The following is a 19,155-nucleotide window of genomic DNA, read 5'->3' as shown; positions in this document are numbered from 1 at the left end:
GCGGCAGATGAGGGGCACATGATTTCTGGCACTTTGATGGCCTGAGGCTTGCAGGCCACCCACACAAATGGCCTTAACATCCACCAGCACCGCTGCAAAAGAGCAGCCTAGGAAGCGGCGGCCCAGCTGCGGAAGCTGGGCTGGACGCATCTGCTCATGGAGCGGTCCCACCTTGTTTGCTGTACAGATGTCCTGTGATCTTGAGGCAAGGCGGGCATTCCTGGAGGCCTGGCACCTGAGAGTTAGACCATCGGCCACACCTTAGGAAACAGGACCAAACAGCTGCACCTGTAAGGGCTGAGAGGTGCCAGTGACCACACATGTATATGGTGATCATGAACTGCTTGTTGATGAGGCCTGTGACTGTGAGCTTTTTTGTGTGAGCCAGGAGTCACCCGAGGAACAGAGGCAGTGTTTGGAGGTGGTGAATAAGTTGCTCAAATATTTAAAATCTTAAATCAAAATGTAGATTCTGATAGCAGACTTAAGATCACATTTAAAAATGTGATCTTATTTATCTGAAAGATCTTGTGATTATAAAACTGATTTACCTTAAGTTATACATTTAGCTGATTTTCTTTTGAAAAAAGAACCAAAATAATTGAGTCTTCCTGGAAACTCAGCGTAAAAGGTGCCGTGTGGCCTGGCGTTTTGTCCCCACAAAAGTCCAGTGTAGACGTTGACCTCACCTGGCTTCTTTGGAGGAGGGACCACATCAGAATACCAGGATAGCCTGAGCCAGCTCGGTGAGAGCTCCCTTTCCCTCCCAGAGGCATGAGCTCTGGTTGGAAGGAGAAGCATAAAGGACAGGGCCAGGTGAGGGCAGAGGAATCCCCCAGTTTCCACTGCAGGGAAGAAACCACAGCTGGCCCCAGGCCTCTCCTAGGGTGCTCTTTGGAGCTTCACATGTGCAGCACAGAGGTAGATAGAAAAGAAGAAAAAAGGGGCTAGAGCGGGGGTGACCTGGGCTGGGCAGTTTTCTCAGGGGTTACAAGACAAAACCAGCAGAGAAATGCCAGGGAGCTATTTTATCCATCCAAAGATATACCCCATCTCAATAACTCTGAAGCCAGAATGCACTTGATAATGAAAAGAATCTTACAGCTTTGATACTCTTGCTATTGGTACATAAAACGGTGCTGCATCTTCCATTCAACCTTGTGTCAGATCCTATGAAATAAGGTGAGTATTATGACAACCACTGACTACAGCAGGTGGCCTGGGAGAACTGGGTCCCCCGGGCTAGTTGCCATCTCATCCCGAGGGTCATCCTGAGTTTGTCCTACAGCTACAGTCCAGGGACAGACGTTGGTGCATCTTGGAACTTTCCCCCTTCGATAGGTCCTCATATGTCTTCTGTGTGTTTCTCCGTGTGTCCAAATTTCCTCTTTTTATTGCAGGACATGAGTAAATTACACTGCAGCCCACACTACTGACCTCATTGTGACCCAGTCTCCTCTTTACAGGCATTGTCTCCAAAAGCAGTTATGTTCTGAGGTACTGGGTTTAGGATTTCAACGTAGGCACTAATGAGTGGGGGAACAAGGAACACAGTGTAGCCCAAATAGTACTGAGAGTCAGCACCCATGATGCTCTCAGGCTACGGATGTCTAGTAGTCTTGTTTGCAGGTACATTTCAGGTCTGGAGGGATTTTCTTCTCAGTTCTATAAACCCTTGGATTCCATTCAGGAAATGTCTATTGATCACGCATGCCTACAAACCGCAGAGCCAGGAGTCAGAAAAGAACAATAGTGTGCTTTTAATTTTTTGACTCATGACACAGTTGGGGCCTGAGTTATACATGGTAAAATTCCTAAGACAATCACACCTGGATAAGAAAATTGGCCTCAGAACCATGGAACTGTGGGGCTCTGCAGAGAATGGGTGATGGTCTGGACAGGAGGGCACGAGTGGATTCCAAGGCAAGAGGACTCTGAACCAGCTTGCTTTGAAGGATGTATGGGAACCAAGTAGAGTTCTCCAGATACTTTTCTCATTTGTAAAATGGGCTGACAGTGAAAGTTTCAGAGGGCTCCTTTGAGGATAAATAAGGTAGGAAATCCTCAAACCCTTCACAAGTATAGGATGTTCTTAGGCACATAGCATTGTTACAGAAAGCAAGTGTGGCAGATGTGAGAATGGGTAGGGGCAGGGGATACGGGCACTGGAAAGCCATCGTGGATGCCACTGGCCATACCCAGAGCAGGAAGAAGGTGGAAGAGGGGCAGACAGTGGAGGGTGAGTGGCCCTCCCGTCTCTCCAGGCACCTACAGTGCTGACACAGTGCTTCATGCTTAGCAGGTCCAATAAGAGGCTGATAGAGTAAATGAATGTCAGAAGCAGCTCGGGTTGCTTGATCAATATGTGCATGCAGGTCTCCTGCTGTGTGCTCCAAATAGAAAGAGGGACCAGTTGGCATTGCTGAATTCAGCATCAGTGTCATACAATGCTTCAGTGCCTTAGAATTGGAAAACTTGCACAACGGTGACATTGCATGTCATCTCCCATAGGATTAAGTTTTCTGCTTCCCCTGGAGATCCCAGGGTGGAGGTGAGGACACCGTGTATACCCCTCTGCCAATAGCTTGTAGAGTGGCTATGTCAGACAAGGAGGCTGAGCCTTCTCCGCAGTCCTCTTTGATCCATTTCAGTGAGCGTACCCTGTTCCCTGATATGGTTCCATGTTCATCTCAAATGCTATAAACTGGTGGCTTTCAAATCCATTTGGGTAACAAAGCACCTGGAAGTCATGGTTTCTTGTGCCAACCATCCTGAAATTCTGAAAAATTTAATTCCATTGTACGGAACAGGAACAATTTTGATAGCAGGCAAACTGTCTGTATTATGTATGCATTGTATTTCAATCACAACCAAAACACAGGCTGTCAAGCTGATGCCTCCTGAGTCTGCTCCTGAGCCCCTCCGCTGTTTTCTCTGTGAGCACACCACTGCCTCCTGGAGCTCCATGCAGAAATCCTGCAATTATCCTTAACTCCTCTCCCTGCTTACCTCTGCCCTCTCGCCTGTGCACATCCACCCCAAAACCAAGTTCCATGATACTGACTCTTCCCCATGCCCAGTATTGCAGATCTAACCCAGGACCTTGCATAAGCTAGGCGAGATTTTTCCCACTGCGCTACACCCCCGGTTTGGGGAATGACTTGTAATTTAGCTCCTGATTCTGAACACCTCTCCATTCTCACTCCCTCTACCTTTATTCAGTGGCTGTAATTCCCTACCTGAATTTCACCTACAGCTGCCCTCCACATCATAATTGCTAATGACTTTTCTAGAACAACAACCCAAAGGGATCACTCCTCTGTCTCCAGTTTTCAGGGACTCCCATGCTAACAAAACCCCAGCCTGACCAAAGAATGTCTCTCTCATTTCATTTTCTCCCACCTGACAATCATGCTATAACTCTTCTAGCCAAGAAAAGTTAATTGCTAGCACTTGTGGTTTTCCCCCTACTGGCACATCTGCGCCACCCAGTTGTTTCAGCCTCTGCTTCTACTTTACTTAGGTGACACCTCTTTCTGGAAGTCTTTCCCCCTGGGATGGGATGCCCACTCTCCAGGACTGTCATCAGAAGTGTCTGGCATGCCTCACTTACTCGGACTCCCGGTGTTCCACTTGCTCACTGGGTCTCTCCCACCCACGCTCGGTACTGCAGTCTGGGTCATCTGTCTTCTAGGAGATCTGGTCACGTATTCCTGCTGCCCTTAGGGTTGATGCCAGCTTCTGGCATGACTTTTAAGCTCTCCATAATCTCACCTGTTCTGCCTGCCTCGATTTCACTCATGTCAGGACCCTGTAGAATTCTGCTGTCCTGGACATCTTTCAGGTCCTCTCCTAGGGCACCTGTTACCTATACATATGTTTTGCGTACTCTGTTTGCCATGTCTAGAATCTTTCCCTGACTCCCAACTCTTTATCTGGCTGATTACTGCACATCTTTTAGGTGCTGAAAATCTGAACATTGTTTCTGGAAAACCTTCCTTGAATAGCCAGGTTAGGTAGTGAGTATCTCTTCCCAGTCCATTTCTTAGTTCCTACCAATCATAGATTTAATTGCCTAATTAATCAACTATTGTTTCTTCCAGAATGTGAGCTACAGAACCATGTGCATTTTGTTCCTGCCCACATTTTCTGGCAATATATAGAGCAATGCTTAATAAATATTTATAGAATTGAGAATAAATAAATGCCTATTTCTATTCCTACCATTAGAAGCTAGAGCCCCTAACTAACTTATATTAATGTGTGTGGTACATGGATTGTTCTTACAAGCATGTAGAATAAATGCAAGAATGGATGATTGATGGATTTAAAGGTTATTTATTTATTTTTATTTCTTTGTACCAGTAATCAAACCCAGGACCTTGCAGTTGCCAGGCAGGCACTTGTGCTGCTGAGCTGTATCCCCAGCCCAAGGTCACTTAGTTTATTATGCATCTGAAGCTATATACTTCATCATTCCTTGTACCATCTGCAAGAACATGCTAGCGGAAGAGTGGTGTTGGGCCCCAACATTATTTAGAAGTGTTGGTTACCAAAGCTGAAATCTTGAGTTTGGAGAATTCTGTTTTACTACCTGTGGTTGGTAATAGTTGGACTTTTCGATCCATCTGTGGGAGGCAGTGTACCCTGGAAACCCTCCTGCTCACCCCTGTGTCTATTTCTCCTGGCCAGAGCCGTGCTGCCCAGTGGCTCCGCTACCCCGATGGATCCACTGAATCTGTCCTGGTACGATGATGATCTGGAAAGGCAGAACTGGAGTCGACCCTTCAATGGGTCGGAAGGAAAGGCGGACAGGCCCCACTACAACTACTACGCCATGCTGCTCACCCTCCTCATCTTCGTCATTGTCTTCGGCAACGTGCTGGTGTGCATGGCTGTGTCCCGTGAGAAGGCGCTTCAGACTACCACCAACTACCTGATCGTCAGCCTGGCGGTGGCCGACCTGCTTGTCGCCATGCTGGTCATGCCCTGGGTTGTCTACTTGGAGGTAGGTGGAGGCCCCACCTCACTCCAGGGCGTTCTCCAGGAGGCTCTGTGCCCTCGAGGGCCTGGGCTTCAGATCCCCGATTACTTCCGTCACATGTTGCCTGACACTTTCTCCTTTACCTCTGGGCTCAGTTTCTTCCCTTATCATGTTGTTAGACTGTCTCCTTAATAAGTGCAACAATCATTTGTAGAGTGTTCACTAAATGCTGGGCCTTGGGGTGAAAACACAGCACTTTCCCAAATAATCCTCCAAGCAGCTCTGGGAAGCTGGTGTAACCACCATTTTGCAGATGGAGAACCAGGTGGTCAGAGAAGTTAGGTGGTGTCTCCAACATCACACAGCTGGCAGGTGCAAAGTGCAACTCTGTCTGGCTCTCCTATCAGTTCAGAAAGTTATGCTGGAAATGGAGCAGCTGGTCAGGATGCCCAAAGAAGGGGCATGTTAATGCTCCCTGGCCTGAAACATTCATCATACTCTCTCATTATCAGAAATGGGGCTGCTGCTCTGAGCGTCTATAATCCTCTCCATTCCCATTTGATCCTGGCACCCCATGACCAGCACCACAGGAAGAGGCTTCCATTAACTGTGTGACAGCCACTTAGGAAGAATTATGCAACCTACTCATTGTGCACCCAGGACAGAGCATAGCTCTGTGCCTTAAAATGGGGAGCAAGCAGCCCCCCAGGGTAGCCCAGACACTTACCAAGTGTGTTGTATACTCTGATCAGGTAACTGGGAGGCAACATGACTCTCCCCCCTTTATGGCTAGCAGAGACGATGAGAAGCTGCTGTCTCCACCAGGTCCTGTGGTAAAGAAAGAAAACAGCCTCCCACCGGCAGACACTTTCCAAACCTGGCAGGTGGGAGAGCCCGAGGGGAGTCATTGAGCACAGGCTGGGTCCTGTACCATTTTCTGCCATGAATTCTAGGGTTGCCTATCCAGGACTGAAGCAGACCTTGGGCAGAGGAAGATCTCTACACAAGTCATCTCAGGGTCCCATGCAATCTAAATCCTTCAAGTAATGATTTAAACACCTCTGCCCACCATTACTGTGGAGGTGAAGCTGAGCATGTAGCAGGCAGACAGGCACCTTCTCAGGCGGTACCCAAACCCACCCACATAATCCTCTTAACACGAGGCCTTGGTGGCAAGCCCCAGTTGAAGGACAGAATCTCCTTGATCTATCGTCCCTTAGTAGAGTATTGTCCAACATTCAGCTAACTGCACACTGCACCTTCTCCAAGAGATGCTGTGGCTGTCTAGAATTTTCCATTCTATTCCATTCCCACAATGCTAAACATCCCCTATAGCCTGCCATGCCATCCTCTGTCTTGGGACGACTGTGCCTTCTCTATGAACAATATGCTGATTTTGGAGTGAGAAGCCTGGGTTTACCTCCCGACTCTCCCTCTTCAATGGCACAGCAGTGAGGGAAGTCCCCGAAGAATGGCAGAAGGGGTCACTTGCCTGCATGTGGATTCTACTGAGGTGCTTCCCGCCCCTCCAAGGTGAGGCTTGCTGCATACATTTACTAAAAGAAGAGATTGGAAAGATGATCAAAGGTCTCAGGGTTAGAGGGTTTGCCTAGCATATATGAGGCACTTAGTTCAATCCCCAGCACCACAAAAAGAAAAGATAAAAAGCAGCCATGGAATGGTTAGTGTCTCTCCATATGACCACCTCTGTGCAGACGGTAAATGGAATTGGAACTGGGCTCTCCAGGGAATGATCAGGAGCTGGACAAACTAAGGGCATTTCTGAGGTGGCCGTACCCATTAACTCGTTCAACAAATATTTTCAGAAAAGATGAGCAAAGTCTCAAAGTTATTTATGCACTTATTCATCACTGATCAAACACTTCCATCTGAGACTCTAGAGTCTGAGGCATTGGCCTGCCATAGATGAAGACAGAACCCCAGAACAATGCAATCTCCTGGAGGTGACCTGGAACAGTCCCCCTGCAAGACAAGTGGAATAGTGGGGCATATGGGATATTAGAAAGTCTTCCAGAAAGAGGGAATTCTTTGGGAAGAATTACCTAGCGGGAGCAGTGAAGCAGAATCACCCAGTGAGAGAAGGAACCAGAGTCCTTAATACTGAGGTTTGTTGTCTTCACTCCACAAATCCGAACACATGTGTTTGGAACAGCCCCCGACACGCTAAGCACTGGGTGCTTACTCTAGATTTGTTAGTATTTTCTGGCTCCGGTACAGAGCTTCCTATGCTGGTCCCAGCCCCAAAGGAGTAAGATATCAGTGAAAGATGCTCAAAAGTGTAGAGGAAACATCCTTTCTGCAACTAGAAAACCCAGGCCATTCCTTCCTCTGCCACTCAGTCTCCAGGTGACCGTGGGCAAGTCTGATTTCTTCTGTGACCCTGTTTGTCCACGCTTGGAATGGTGACTTCTCCATGCCTTATTTTATATTCATCTAGTGCTTTGCACAGATGATTTCTTTTTGCAAGATCTCTAAGACGGTCTTCTCCACGTTTGAAAAAGCAAGGGATGTGACGCCTGACCAGCTTGTCCCACATTCCAGCCCTACTGAACAGTTGCTGTGTGAACTTGGCCATGGTTTGTTGCCCTTCTGAGTTTCAGTTCCCAGGGGATAAAAATTCTTACAAGAGCCAAAGTACAGTGCCCGGAGTAGATATTCTGTAAAGCTGCTGCCAATGCTTTCTCTTGGGTTTTTGAATGGCCACACCTAGTTTCTCTGCAAAGCATTTGCTCCTGAGCCCAGTAAAGAAATCCTTCCCACTAGGCTCAAGGCAGGCTGTAGGAGATTGGGGTTGGAGTGTCCTGAGAGCAGAGACTAAGTGTGAGTGGTTCATGTCTGTGTCCATAAGCCTCGCATAAACACTAAGCTGCTCAGTTAGGGAGAGGAGACAGAGACAGAGGTCTGCACTCTCAGACCTGGGTCCCCAGACACATAAAGGGAGCTCCTCGATGCCAGTCCTGGGAGAGGCTTTAAGGTGAGGTGAGTGGAAATCAGATGGGATTGGGACCCTGCCCAGTAGTACCTTAAAGATAGACCCTGTTTGTACTTGAGAATACCCTCCACACCTTCCTCTGCCAACCGAACTGGAGCTCCACCCGTCAGCTCCCACAGTGCAGGGCCACCAAGAAAAGCCCTGAGACAGGGCCCCCAGGAAATATTGCCACAAGAAAGGCCTCTGTCTGCTGGGAAACGCTGCTGTTTCCTATTTGCAAGATAACAGCAGCTGGGTTGCCCACCCTTGAGCCTAAACGCCAAGGTTTGGTTCTGTGCCTGAGCAGAAGAAAGGGCATTGGCGAGAACGAGAATGTGGCCTTTAGCTCCACTGCCATGCCGAACTGGCACACGTAGCTGGGGCTGCCCTGCTGTGGCCACTGGAGAGGGCTTTGCTACTTCTTTCTTTACTATGGGGAGAAGCCAAAGGTGTCCTCAGCGGGCCACATTTAGGGCCAGCCAGCTATGTGACTGTGTGTGAATGAGGGGCTGGGGATGTGTAGACGTGTGTGCAGGTGTGTGTGTATGTGCACACGGGTATGTGTGTGAGATATGAAGTGTTCCCAACAGGAGCTGAACCCCTCATTTCTCATCAGACTAAAGACAGATCACTAAAACACCTCTTTCCCAGTGGTGTACCTCCTGCTCCAACCCAGATATTTTTATTCTCTAAGGATAACAAAGAGCAGATGCTTCTTCCCTTCTCATAGTGATCCACTGTCTTCACAACCAACTTTTGGACCCTAACTTTGTGCTACACACTCTAGGCTAAGACTGGACACTCTTTCCTGGCTCATAAAGAATTTGTGCTAGTGAAGGATCAGAAGCTGAACCAAAAGGCTGTAAGTGGGTCAGTGTGCTTTACTGGAAAAAAATAAGTGTTCTGAAATTATACCTGTGGTTTAATTTACAGTTGTAATGGAGTGATGACCTGGAGGTCAACATCATGGGAAAAAATTAATGCTATTCCCAGCTCCCCTAAGAAGGGGAGGTACAGGCAGGGAGCACCAAGCCAAGCTTGGGTCAAGGGGCAAAGGGAAGGCCAGGGGAAAGCTCATGCCACAGACTTTGTTGGGATTTCCATGGGAAATGCAGGTGGGACTGAACGAGCGGTTTAACACTGTGTATTCTGATTAACTCCAGAGAATCTGCTCCCAGGAGGATTTCAGATGCAGGAAATATTGGCCATGATAGAGTATAAAGGCAATGGCTGGCTTGCATCTGAGAGGTAGTGTGCTACCACCTAAGCAGTTTACTGTGTTTATGAACTAGTTAACTCTGGGAGAGGCAGTATTTCCCCAAGTCTAGAGGTCCCCCAAGATAGCATCAGAAACATAGAACACAAAAAATAGAGTTAACATAAGTTTTTCTTGGATGAGTAAGCAGCAAATAGACAAAGAATCTAAGAAAACACAGGAGAATCTACAAGATGATCACACAAATGCTTCACAGATGAAGGTCAAAGATGAGGCACTCCTGTAAGTGAACTGCCTTTCTTCTAGTCAGGTTCTTGGCCCAAAGAAGACTTCCACACCAAGGAGAAGAGAGGCGGGGGCACAGATTCCCATGGGCCCTCTCCCAATCGCCACCTCTTTTCCAGCCAAGGGCCAGGAGAGTCCCACAGCTGTCCTCTGAGCCTATGGCCTGATCTGCAGCTGCTGTGGTCAAGCCATGGGCCTAAGCCAGTCTCCTCCTCCTATTGTCCACCCACTGTGCTGCTTTGTCCCCAGGTTGTGGGCGAGTGGAAATTCAGCAGGATCCACTGTGACATCTTCGTCACTCTGGATGTCATGATGTGCACAGCAAGCATCCTGAACCTATGTGCCATCAGCATCGACAGGTGAGTTCCGCCAGCCCAGGGGGAGGTGACTCTAGCCATCCACCTTTCTGTTCATCTGCCTCTGCTCAGAGTCAGGCTGTGTCCGTGACTCTCTGACCAGCTGTGTCTGTGACACTCTATGACTGGCTATGTGTGTGTGACTCAATGTGCTTGTGTGTGAATGTATGCATGTGTGTCTGTGCACGCATGTGTGTGCACATCCATGCATACATGCGCGTGTGTGTGTGTGTGTGTGTGTGTGTGTGTGTGTTGTGTTTGGGTAGGGTAGCACAAACTCCCGAAAAGGAAGCCATCTCTGGATGGTGAGGCTCCAAACAATACCCATGTAGTGAGTGCTTTGACAGAGAAAGTAGCTGATGCTGACGAAGCTGTCGCTCTGTTTCTTCCTACTTCCCTAAACTTGCTGAAGTTCTTAAACCTCCCAGTTTCACATTCTGGGCAAGAATGCTAATGACATCTCCCCCCTGAAGCTTCAGAGTTTGGTTTTGCATTTTATGCCCTGCACTGCTCACAGCACAGGTTGTTATGCTAAATTGAGATGCATCTGAGAACACTGAGGCAGGCAAAGTTGAAGCAAGGTGCAAGGACTTTATTGCCAACCTGGTGAGGTCGGGCCAAGGGCAAAAAGACCCTTGGCACCGAGCAAGGGGTGAGGGCATGTTTTTGTAGGGGAGGGAGGTACTGCTGAGACAGGTGCAAAATTTTGGGTTTCTGAGTAGGGAGTCAAAGCCTAGGTGATAGGCAGAGTTGGGTACAGGGGTGCTGGCAGGCACAGCATGTCTCTTGTGGTTTTTCGAGAAACCACCTCTTTGCAGGTTCGGCTGAGTAGAGACAGCTGCCTGCTTCCTACGGAATGCCGTGCCCCACTAGATGTGAATAACAGATCTGTCTGAGGGAGTATTTTCTCTATTTGGGCTGGAGCCTAGTTCAGAGACCTGACACAGGTTATGCCCACTCTTCGGTATGTGGAGAGCCTTTCACTAATTTGCACCAATGTACCCTCTGGTACTGGCCCTACTCCGCTCACAGCATTCATGGAAGATAAATTAGTGCTTAGGATGTTCTGGGCGGTGCGATGTGACAGAGGATTGCAAAGAGTTGCCATCATAAATCTTTCCTGCTAAATAGTGCTGACATCTTGCTCCAAAGAGCCTGGCTATCAGTCCATCAGCAAACACTTCCACCTCCCACGGGCCCACCATAAGTGAAGTGCTATTTAAAAGGTGCAAAGACCCAGGCCATGACCCTTCAAATAGTCTAAAGTCCAAGTGGAGAGTTAGAGTAATGGACACGAGAGAGGAGCACATTGCAGCTGGCCAACCTGTGCTCCAAAGGGCATGGCCAGCTATGCTCTCTGTCTGAATGTGGGCACAGAGGGAAGGGTTGAGAGAGAATGTTAGGCAGGCTACGCGGAGGCGGTCAGCAGCTCAGTCCCTGGGTGGGGGCATCTCTTGTGTGTGCATTCTGTGGACCTGCACCCCAGCCTCAGCCCCTCTTACAGGTACACAGCGGTAGCCATGCCCATGCTGTACAACACACGCTACAGCTCCAAGCGCCGGGTCACCGTCATGATTGCCATCGTCTGGGTCCTGTCCTTCACCATCTCCTGCCCAATGCTCTTTGGACTCAATAATACAGGTGAGTCGTGCCTGGGCCTGGGCCTGAAGTGGCCCCAGGGAGGCCCGCTCTTGTGTGGAGAGTCCTGTTGAACCCATTCACCAGCCTGGACTGAGGTGGGCCTAGGACTTCGGGATCCAGCCCAACTCAGAGCTGTTCCAGGGTGTGCTAGAGAGGACACAGTGGCCCAGGGCATGATAGAGTGGGCTGAGAAGCAGTGAAAGTGGCACAGGAGCATGTCTGGTCATTTTCAACCTTATTAAATTGAAGCAGAGTTCACAGAGAGTGTGTGTGTGTGTGTGTGTGTGTGTGTGTGTGTGCATGTGGGGGAGACTACTGGTCTTCCATTTATCACTAGCAAGGAATTTTTGTGATTAGCTTTCAGTCTAGTGGGCTGCCTGAGCCCAAGCTAAGTCTGAGTTACCCAGAGCAGGAAAATTAGAGAAAAGTACCAAGTGAGCCCACCTTGTGCCTCCCTCTACAGAAGGGAGCCTCAGAGCACCGCTAACAGAAGAGGGGCAGAGTACCTGCTGGTGTGTGTCTGCTTCTCACCAGAGAGACAGGAGCTAGGCAGGTTTGACCCTGGAGATCACAGCAAGACAGAATACAGTGAAGCTGAGGAAATGTGTGATATGAAATCGAAGTTTCACAGGAATTCTGAGAAGTCAGAACAGAACTAAGTATGACTGAATTAATCCAGGAAAGGCCAAGATAAAGAACAAACATCTAGTAGACCTGAAAGGGACCTTAAGAGTACATAAAACACATTGGGTCCAGCAAATAGGACCAAGCTATCGCGTTCCTAATTACCAAGTGGCACGACCCCCCTTCCCAGTGTACAGGGAAGGCTTGGAGTAATGGGTCGCTCTTCTGAAAATAACTCTTGGGTCACTTCTCCTGAACATTTCGGGTTTATTCATGTGCTCAGAGATGTCATAACTAATGATCTAGGGATCTAGTAGTGAGGAAGTGTGGACGCAGTCAATTGTGTCTTAGCTTTCTGCTTACAAGTGTGGTTTAACGCTGAGTTACACCTGCACACCGGTGTACACCTAACATTTCCAGGCAGCCTTGAGCATGTCATCCTGTTCTCTGCACGCCTGCTCTCTCTCCCCCCGAGGAGGAGGCGCTGTGTCCCCGGGGTCCAGCTGATGCCCTGCCCACCTCGGGCTTTCTTTCCCAGACCAGAATGAGTGCATCATCGCCAACCCTGCCTTCGTGGTCTACTCCTCCATCGTGTCCTTCTACGTGCCCTTCATTGTCACCCTGCTGGTCTACATCAAGATCTACATCGTGCTCCGCAAACGCCGCAAGCGGGTCAACACCAAGCGCAGTAGCCGCAGTAGCCGAGCCTTCCGGGCCAACCTGAGGGCCCCGCTCAAGGTCCCGGGACGCCCCCTCCACCTGCCCCTACCTAAGCGGTCCCAGCGTGGTTTGCATCTTGCCCAGGAGGGGACCTGGGCACCACAGCAAGGCTGAGGTCCAGGCTGGAGCAGTGCCCAGCAGGCGGCTGAGGGAGTGGGTCTCGTGGAGGGTTTTGAATGTCCAGGCCTGGGAGGTGGCGTCTGCGGTGGCACTGAGTGGACAGAGAAGTCCGCCCAAGTCTCTGTGGCTGAGGGCAGCTGCTCCAGCGCGGCATCCTCCAGGCCTCCTTTCCCTTCGCTTATCTCCTCCTTTCCCTCTCCGTCTCCTTTTCCGTCCCTTAGCCTCTTCCAGCCCGTTTCCCTACCTGCTGCCCTCTCTGCCCTGTTTATCTCCTGTACCCTTAACACTTCCTCTTTCCTGCTTCTTTGCTCTTCTCTCAGCTCCTTGCTCTTCTGCCTGGTGAATTCTCCCCTCCCCTCAGCCTTATCTGAAATGACTTTGTGCAGGAATGGGAGTAACAAAAGCTCTCGGGTTACACATACCAGGTTCAAATTCCGGCACTGGCCCGTTTTGGCTGCATGACCATGGGCAAATTGCTTAACTTCTGTGAGCCTCCGTTTCCTCATCTGTTAAATGGAAATCATAATATGGACTTCACAGGGTAGTCTTGAAGATTCATGAGAAGGGATGTGAGTGTGCCTAAGAGGGTGCTGCACCCTAAGTGCTCATCAAAGTCAGGGTCCTTTTGTCCCTTGTCCTGCCTGTTTCCTCTCATCAAAGCCACAATCTTAACTTTTATCCTGACTGCCTTCTGTGGCTCAGCCCTCCCGATCTCTGAGCTCTGGTCTGACTCTGAGATTTCCTTGGACTCCTGTTTCCCTGTGCCCAGTCCCCTCCCTGTCTCGTGTGACCCATGTGCTGGCTCACTCCACAGGCCAACTGTACTCACCCTGAGGACATGAAACTCTGCACCGTTATCATGAAGTCTAATGGGAGTTTCCCAGTGAACAGGCGGAGAATGGTAAGTTTCAGGTCAGGGACCCATCATCAAGTTTTTTGTCCTTGGGGAGTCTCCAGCCGTGACTCTGAACCTCGCCATCTGGCCTAAGAGAGAAGCGCCTCCTGGCATCCCCCACACTGCCTCTGCTGACAGAGGTGTGACACAGGACTTGCATGGCCCCAGGTCCACAGAAAATTGTTGGGAAGAGGGACTTAGCTACAAAAGCATAATAAAGTGCTGGGAATGGGTATTACCACTTGTCGCCTGCCTATTGAGTCCCTCCTATCTCATCAATCCTCACCACAACCCTGGAAAGCAAGTCCGGCTGATTTTATCAATCTTGACTTACAAAAGAGGAAACAGAGGCTCAGAGAGCTAAGGTAACTTCCCCACGTCAAAACAGTGACAGAGCACATATTTGAACCTAGATCTCTGCAACTTTTACACGCACACCCATGTTCTTTCCACCACACTGCTGTCTAGACAGGCAGGCGCTGGGACTGGAGGCTGGTAGCTAAGGAAGGCTGCAGCAGGGCAGACTTGGGGCTGCTGATGAAACACAGTCCGGAAACAGGGCCCACAGGTGCAAATCAGAGGTCTAAGCAGCGGGTGTCTCACCCACACTCGTACAGGTGAGCAGAGCATGGGCCAGGGAACCCACAGAGGGCCACATGTAAAGTCCAGGGCTGACGTTCTTGGAAAGCAGGATCCTCACCTCTCACCTGCACTCCAAGGGCATCACTCTAAGAGCTGTTGATGCAGGTACCAAAACAGGGACCCAGGATGAGTCAAGCAGTCACTCAGTCATACCAGCTGGGCACACAGACCAGCTGCATTTTTAGAGGCTGGAGCTAAGACCTCTGAGGCCTCATAAAGGACAGCCTAGGGAAGAACTGGGAGGCTGTGAGTGGATCCATGCCAGGCCCTCCTGGTCAGCCCAGCAGGGAAGATGTGGACCCAGGATCAGCTATTCAGCACCTGGGTCAGTCTAGTTGGCATGCTGGTGCAGGAGCCCGTGAAGCAAGAGTAGTAGGCTTGTGTTCAGCCTACTGGGAGGATAAAGGGTGGTGCTCTTTAGACAGATGCAGCATGAGTTCTCAGAGGAGGACTAAACATCATTCAGGGATTTCTCCCCAGCAGCCAGCTTGGCACCTCACATTTAGGCAGCACTCAGTCATCATTACTCGGGTAACAAGAGAAGCCCTCAGAAAATGACGTGGGATATTGAGACTGCAGAAGGATTGCTCTGGGACGTGGGCTATGGATCCGGACAGCCCCTGCCTCTCCGTGATGGCTCTCCTTGCCCTCCTGGCAGAGTGACCCTGTGTTTGCAGGAGTTTCCACTGGAGGAAGGGAGAGGAGTAGAGGAACATGGGAGCCTGGGTGGCTGCTGCCTAAGACCATGCCTGGCTTCACCCAGAGCTCTCTGCTTCTATGCAGGAGGCCGCCCGCCGAGCCCAGGAGCTGGAGATGGAGATTGTCTCCAGCACCAGCCCCCCTGAGAGGACCCGATACAGCCCTATCCCGCCCAGCCACCACCAGCTGACCCTCCCCGCCCAGTCCCACCACGGCTTCCACAGCACTCCTGACAGCCCTGCCAAGCCAGAGAAGAACGGGCACGCCAAAGACCACCCCAAGATTGCCAAGATCTTTGAGATCCAGTCCATGCCCAATGGCAAAACCCGGACCTCGCTCAAGACCATGAGCCGTAGGAAGCTTTCCCAGCAGAAGGAGAAGAAAGCCACTCAGATGCTCGCCATTGTTCTCGGTGAGTCTGCTCTGGCCAGGAGAAGGGTCTGGCACTGCAGACCCCAGTCCCTGTGAGCCCTTGTTGGCACTGGCTGGTATATTACGGGTCCAACACATTCTCAGATCCTTCCCATGCTTATGGACATGCAGACAAGCTCTGAGGAGGATTCTATAATTGTGCTCCTTTTATAGATGGGCAAGCTGAGGTTTATATAATTTGGACGAGAAGGCCTCATAATTTGAACTCAAGCAGTCTGACTCCAGAGTCTGTGGGTTTGACCTGTCTGCCATAATGCCCCCAGGCCCCATGTCCTCAGCCAGGTCACTTCTTATTCCTGACCCCGCCTTGTCTGTAGAGTAGATAACCTCACAAGACTGTTGTCATGGTCAGATGCCATAGGTTTGGTGAAAGTGCTTTTAAAATATGGAAAGCAGTCCACATACCAGGTTATCGTTGTGTTCTCTACTGTTGTTCTGCAGAACTGGGAAGCAAACGCTAGTACTGAACCACACCTCTATGGAGCAAGAGCTGTAAAAATAAAGGGGAATGGGGCTCTGATCTGAAGGACAGAGCATCCCTGTCCACTAGGCAGGACTTCTGAATGAAGTTCTCCTAGAAAATTGTATAGTAATGGTCACTAAGAGGATGGTTGAGGAAAGGAGGGACCAAGGTGATCTGTCTTCTATGTAACACCCGAGAGGTCCTTTAATAACCCAGCAACCCTGGATGTGAGTAGGCAAGTGCCCCGTTCCCTTTTTATGCATAAGAGCTTGTTGTCCCAGAAGGCTAAGGGGCTACTCATGATCACATGACTGGGATGTGGCCAGGCCATGTTGGAGCAGGATATTTTGCTATGGAGGCTCTGCTCCTCCCTGATACTATGATGTCCCTGAAGATGCCCCTTGGGGCTCCATGCTGAATGTCCCATTGGAGCAGCTATCCTGGAGCAAGAACACCCTAGTCAGACAGCAGGGTAGGTGGGAAATCTCTCTTAGGTGAGAGAATGTGCTATCCAGGCTAGACAGGCAAACACGCAGCCTCTAAGCTGGGGTGGAGTGGAGGAGACTGGAGCAGGGATGTGGCTCTTTAGGGGCCCAGATAGACTGATGCTCACATAGCTGTGATGCTCAAGAGTACAATGGTCCAGGACACGTTCCAGAGCAATCGTAGGACTCAGCTGCAGACACCGTGAGAACTATGTGAGACAGGCATTGAACACTCGCTTTTCCCGAAGTATGCGTTGTAGGCTGCCACAGACAATGACCACTTCCTTCACTGCCAGATTGAGGGAGACATTGTTCTCAAGGGTCCTGAGAAGAGGACTAGGTGTTTCCATGAGCCCTGGATGCCTTGAGTCAAAATGCTAACCTAAGGGCTTCTCTTTAAACTGCTTCTCCTTCCCTAAAAGGCAGTTATTATTACACCCACTGGACTGGTAAGAAATGAGGTTGGGGAGGTGAAGGGACCCTTGCTTACAGATGAGCATCACAGGCAGGTCTAAGACTCAGGACCTGGACTCCCCTTGCAGTGCTCCTGGGGCTGCGGCCCACAGCACTGATGCCTGCAGGGCACACGCTCGGGGCCCATCTGGTAGGACAGGGCATGCCCAGCCCGGCCTCCCCACGGCTTGGCGGTGAGCCTGACCCTGCCTCTCCCCCAGGCGTATTCATCATCTGCTGGCTGCCCTTCTTCATCACGCACATCCTCAACATACACTGTGACTGCAACATCCCGCCAGTCCTGTACAGCGCCTTCACGTGGCTGGGCTACGTCAACAGCGCCGTGAACCCCATCATCTACACGACCTTCAACATCGAGTTCCGCAAGGCCTTCATGAAGATTCTACACTGCTGACTCTGCCGCCCGCCTGCGCAGCAGCTGCTTCCCACCTCCGGGCCCGGGTTATCCGGGCCTCGACCCTAGATCCACGGGCAGAAAGGCCCGAGGGACTGGGCCTGCTCTTCACCCCGCAGGCGCTGCAGTGTTCACGTGGCTCTGCGCCCCTCTGCCCACACCCCCTCACTCTGCCGGGGCAGGGCAGAGCTGGGCCCGGTACCTATGGCTCAGAGCAGCTCCCAGAGTCTCCCTCTGTCCTCCAGGCCATCTCTCCTCGGCACCAAAGATGCAGCCGCCCTCCTTGACCTTCCTCTGGGCACTAGGGGGTCTCTAGGGTGACTGAGGCCGGAGTCAAGGCAAGCATACTTTATTGGGTTCCCCCCCTTTTCATGGGCCTGTGCTGGGGTGGGAGGGACAGTTCTCACCCTGCAAAGCTCACATGCAGAAGGCCCTGGAAACTTCAGCCCTGGGAGAGCCACGTAAATACCAGATAGCACGTGGACCCCAGAGGAAGCCAAGCCAAAAATCTTAGCTCCCTCCCCAGCCCCGAAGTGCGTCTCCTCTTCCACAGCTCTGGTCCTGGCTCACCGCACTCTGTTACAGCTCCCCATACAGTTTCTATGCCCTTGCCCTCGGAGGAAGGAACCCTAATCTCCAAGGGCCCAGAAGGGTCTGAGGGGAGAGACACGCCAGCCCCCACCCCCCTCAGCCACCTCCCTTCTGCTAGCCTGTGCTGGTCAGCGTGGGAAGATAAGTATTGGACCCACATTTGGGCCTAAGTCGGGGGAACTTTAAGGTTCTTTGAGAATCCACACCTCCTGCCACCCTCGGACATAAAGTCTCCCTTTCTCTTCCCTTTGGCTTCTTCTCTCCCCTTTCCCCTTCCAATGCCTCTGTGTTAGAGGAGCCCCGGCCAGGAGGCTGCTGAGTGCCCTTTGGCGGCCTGGTCCTGCTCTGAGGGAGGAGGGGAAGCTGTAGCTTGGAGGGGCCCCGAGGCCCCAGACTCTGTAACATCACCATACATGCACCGAAATAATAAAACTTTGACAATAACTCTCAAGGGCCCTTGGGTGACCTGGAGCAGTCCCAACACCTGCCTTAGCCTTCAGAGATGCCGGAACTCCTGAACCTAGCCGGGTCTTTCTGGAGGGAAGCCAGGGGATCCCACTTCTCCAGGGCTGGGGTCTCTAAAGCTCAGCCCTTCCTTTAGCTCCACCTCCACCCGGGCAGAGAAAGCTCCTTGGAAAAGGTGGCCCTGGAGGTTCCAGCCTTGCCTGTGTGTCTTTGTCCTTCATCCTGTCACTGTTTCACGTTGGGATCTCTACCTCTGGGAGAGGTTGGAGGAAGCAGGCCGGGCATGAGTGCGGGGTCCGGATATCTCTCTGAGCTTTCTGGGGCTACAACTCAATCCCGCCCCAACAACAGAAATGTGGCTTTAAAAGATGAAATAGACATCCATCAGTGGAAGAAGAATGTTCTTATCACCTTGAGAATAACGATGGTGATGACAAACAAGGTGGTGGCACCCACGGGCTCTGGGGAGCTGTCAGGGCATAATTTGCATGCTGAATACAATATTTTTAGCACCAAATCTTGGAGCACTTAACTTGCCCTGAACACTTAATTATGGACTCTGATCTTCTCTTTGAACCTGAAGGTAGTGCTAAGCCTGGGAAAGTTCCTGTCCCCAGGAGCACTCTGATTTCAGAGGCGGGGAATAAGCAGACCCCTCTTGTAGCTCAGGGCAGCCT

General features: G+C 50.8%; 1 protein-coding gene across 2 annotated transcripts in view; it reads left to right on the top strand.

Annotated features, from left to right (window-relative positions):
- Drd2 (dopamine receptor D2) overlaps positions 1-18,464 on the top strand; it is a 59,388-nt gene extending 40,924 nt beyond the window's left edge. The window contains exons 2-8 of one of the 2 annotated variants that reach the window (XM_003472821.5): positions 4,693-5,008; positions 9,727-9,836; positions 11,338-11,474; positions 12,637-12,836; positions 13,753-13,839; positions 15,259-15,586; positions 17,229-18,464. In XM_003472821.5, coding sequence (XP_003472869.1) covers positions 4,724-5,008; positions 9,727-9,836; positions 11,338-11,474; positions 12,637-12,836; positions 13,753-13,839; positions 15,259-15,586; positions 17,229-17,422 — 1,341 coding nt within the window. In that variant the 5' untranslated portion in view covers positions 4,693-4,723 and the 3' untranslated portion in view covers positions 17,423-18,464. The remainder of the gene's footprint in view (positions 1-4,692; positions 5,009-9,726; positions 9,837-11,337; positions 11,475-12,636; positions 12,837-13,752; positions 13,840-15,258; positions 15,587-17,228) is intronic. The other variant, XM_003472822.5, reaches the window with a different exon arrangement.
- The last annotated feature ends 691 nt before the right edge of the window (positions 18,465-19,155 follow it).

The sequence above is a fragment of the Cavia porcellus genome, unplaced genomic scaffold (genome assembly GCF_034190915.1).
Source record: "Cavia porcellus strain 051 isolate PalLab524CR breed Dunkin Hartley unplaced genomic scaffold, mCavPor4.1 scaffold_9, whole genome shotgun sequence".
In the NCBI taxonomy this organism is placed as follows: Eukaryota; Metazoa; Chordata; class Mammalia; order Rodentia; family Caviidae; genus Cavia; species Cavia porcellus.
Note: the sequence above shows the minus strand (reverse complement) of the source record. Positions and strands in the feature narration are given on the sequence as shown.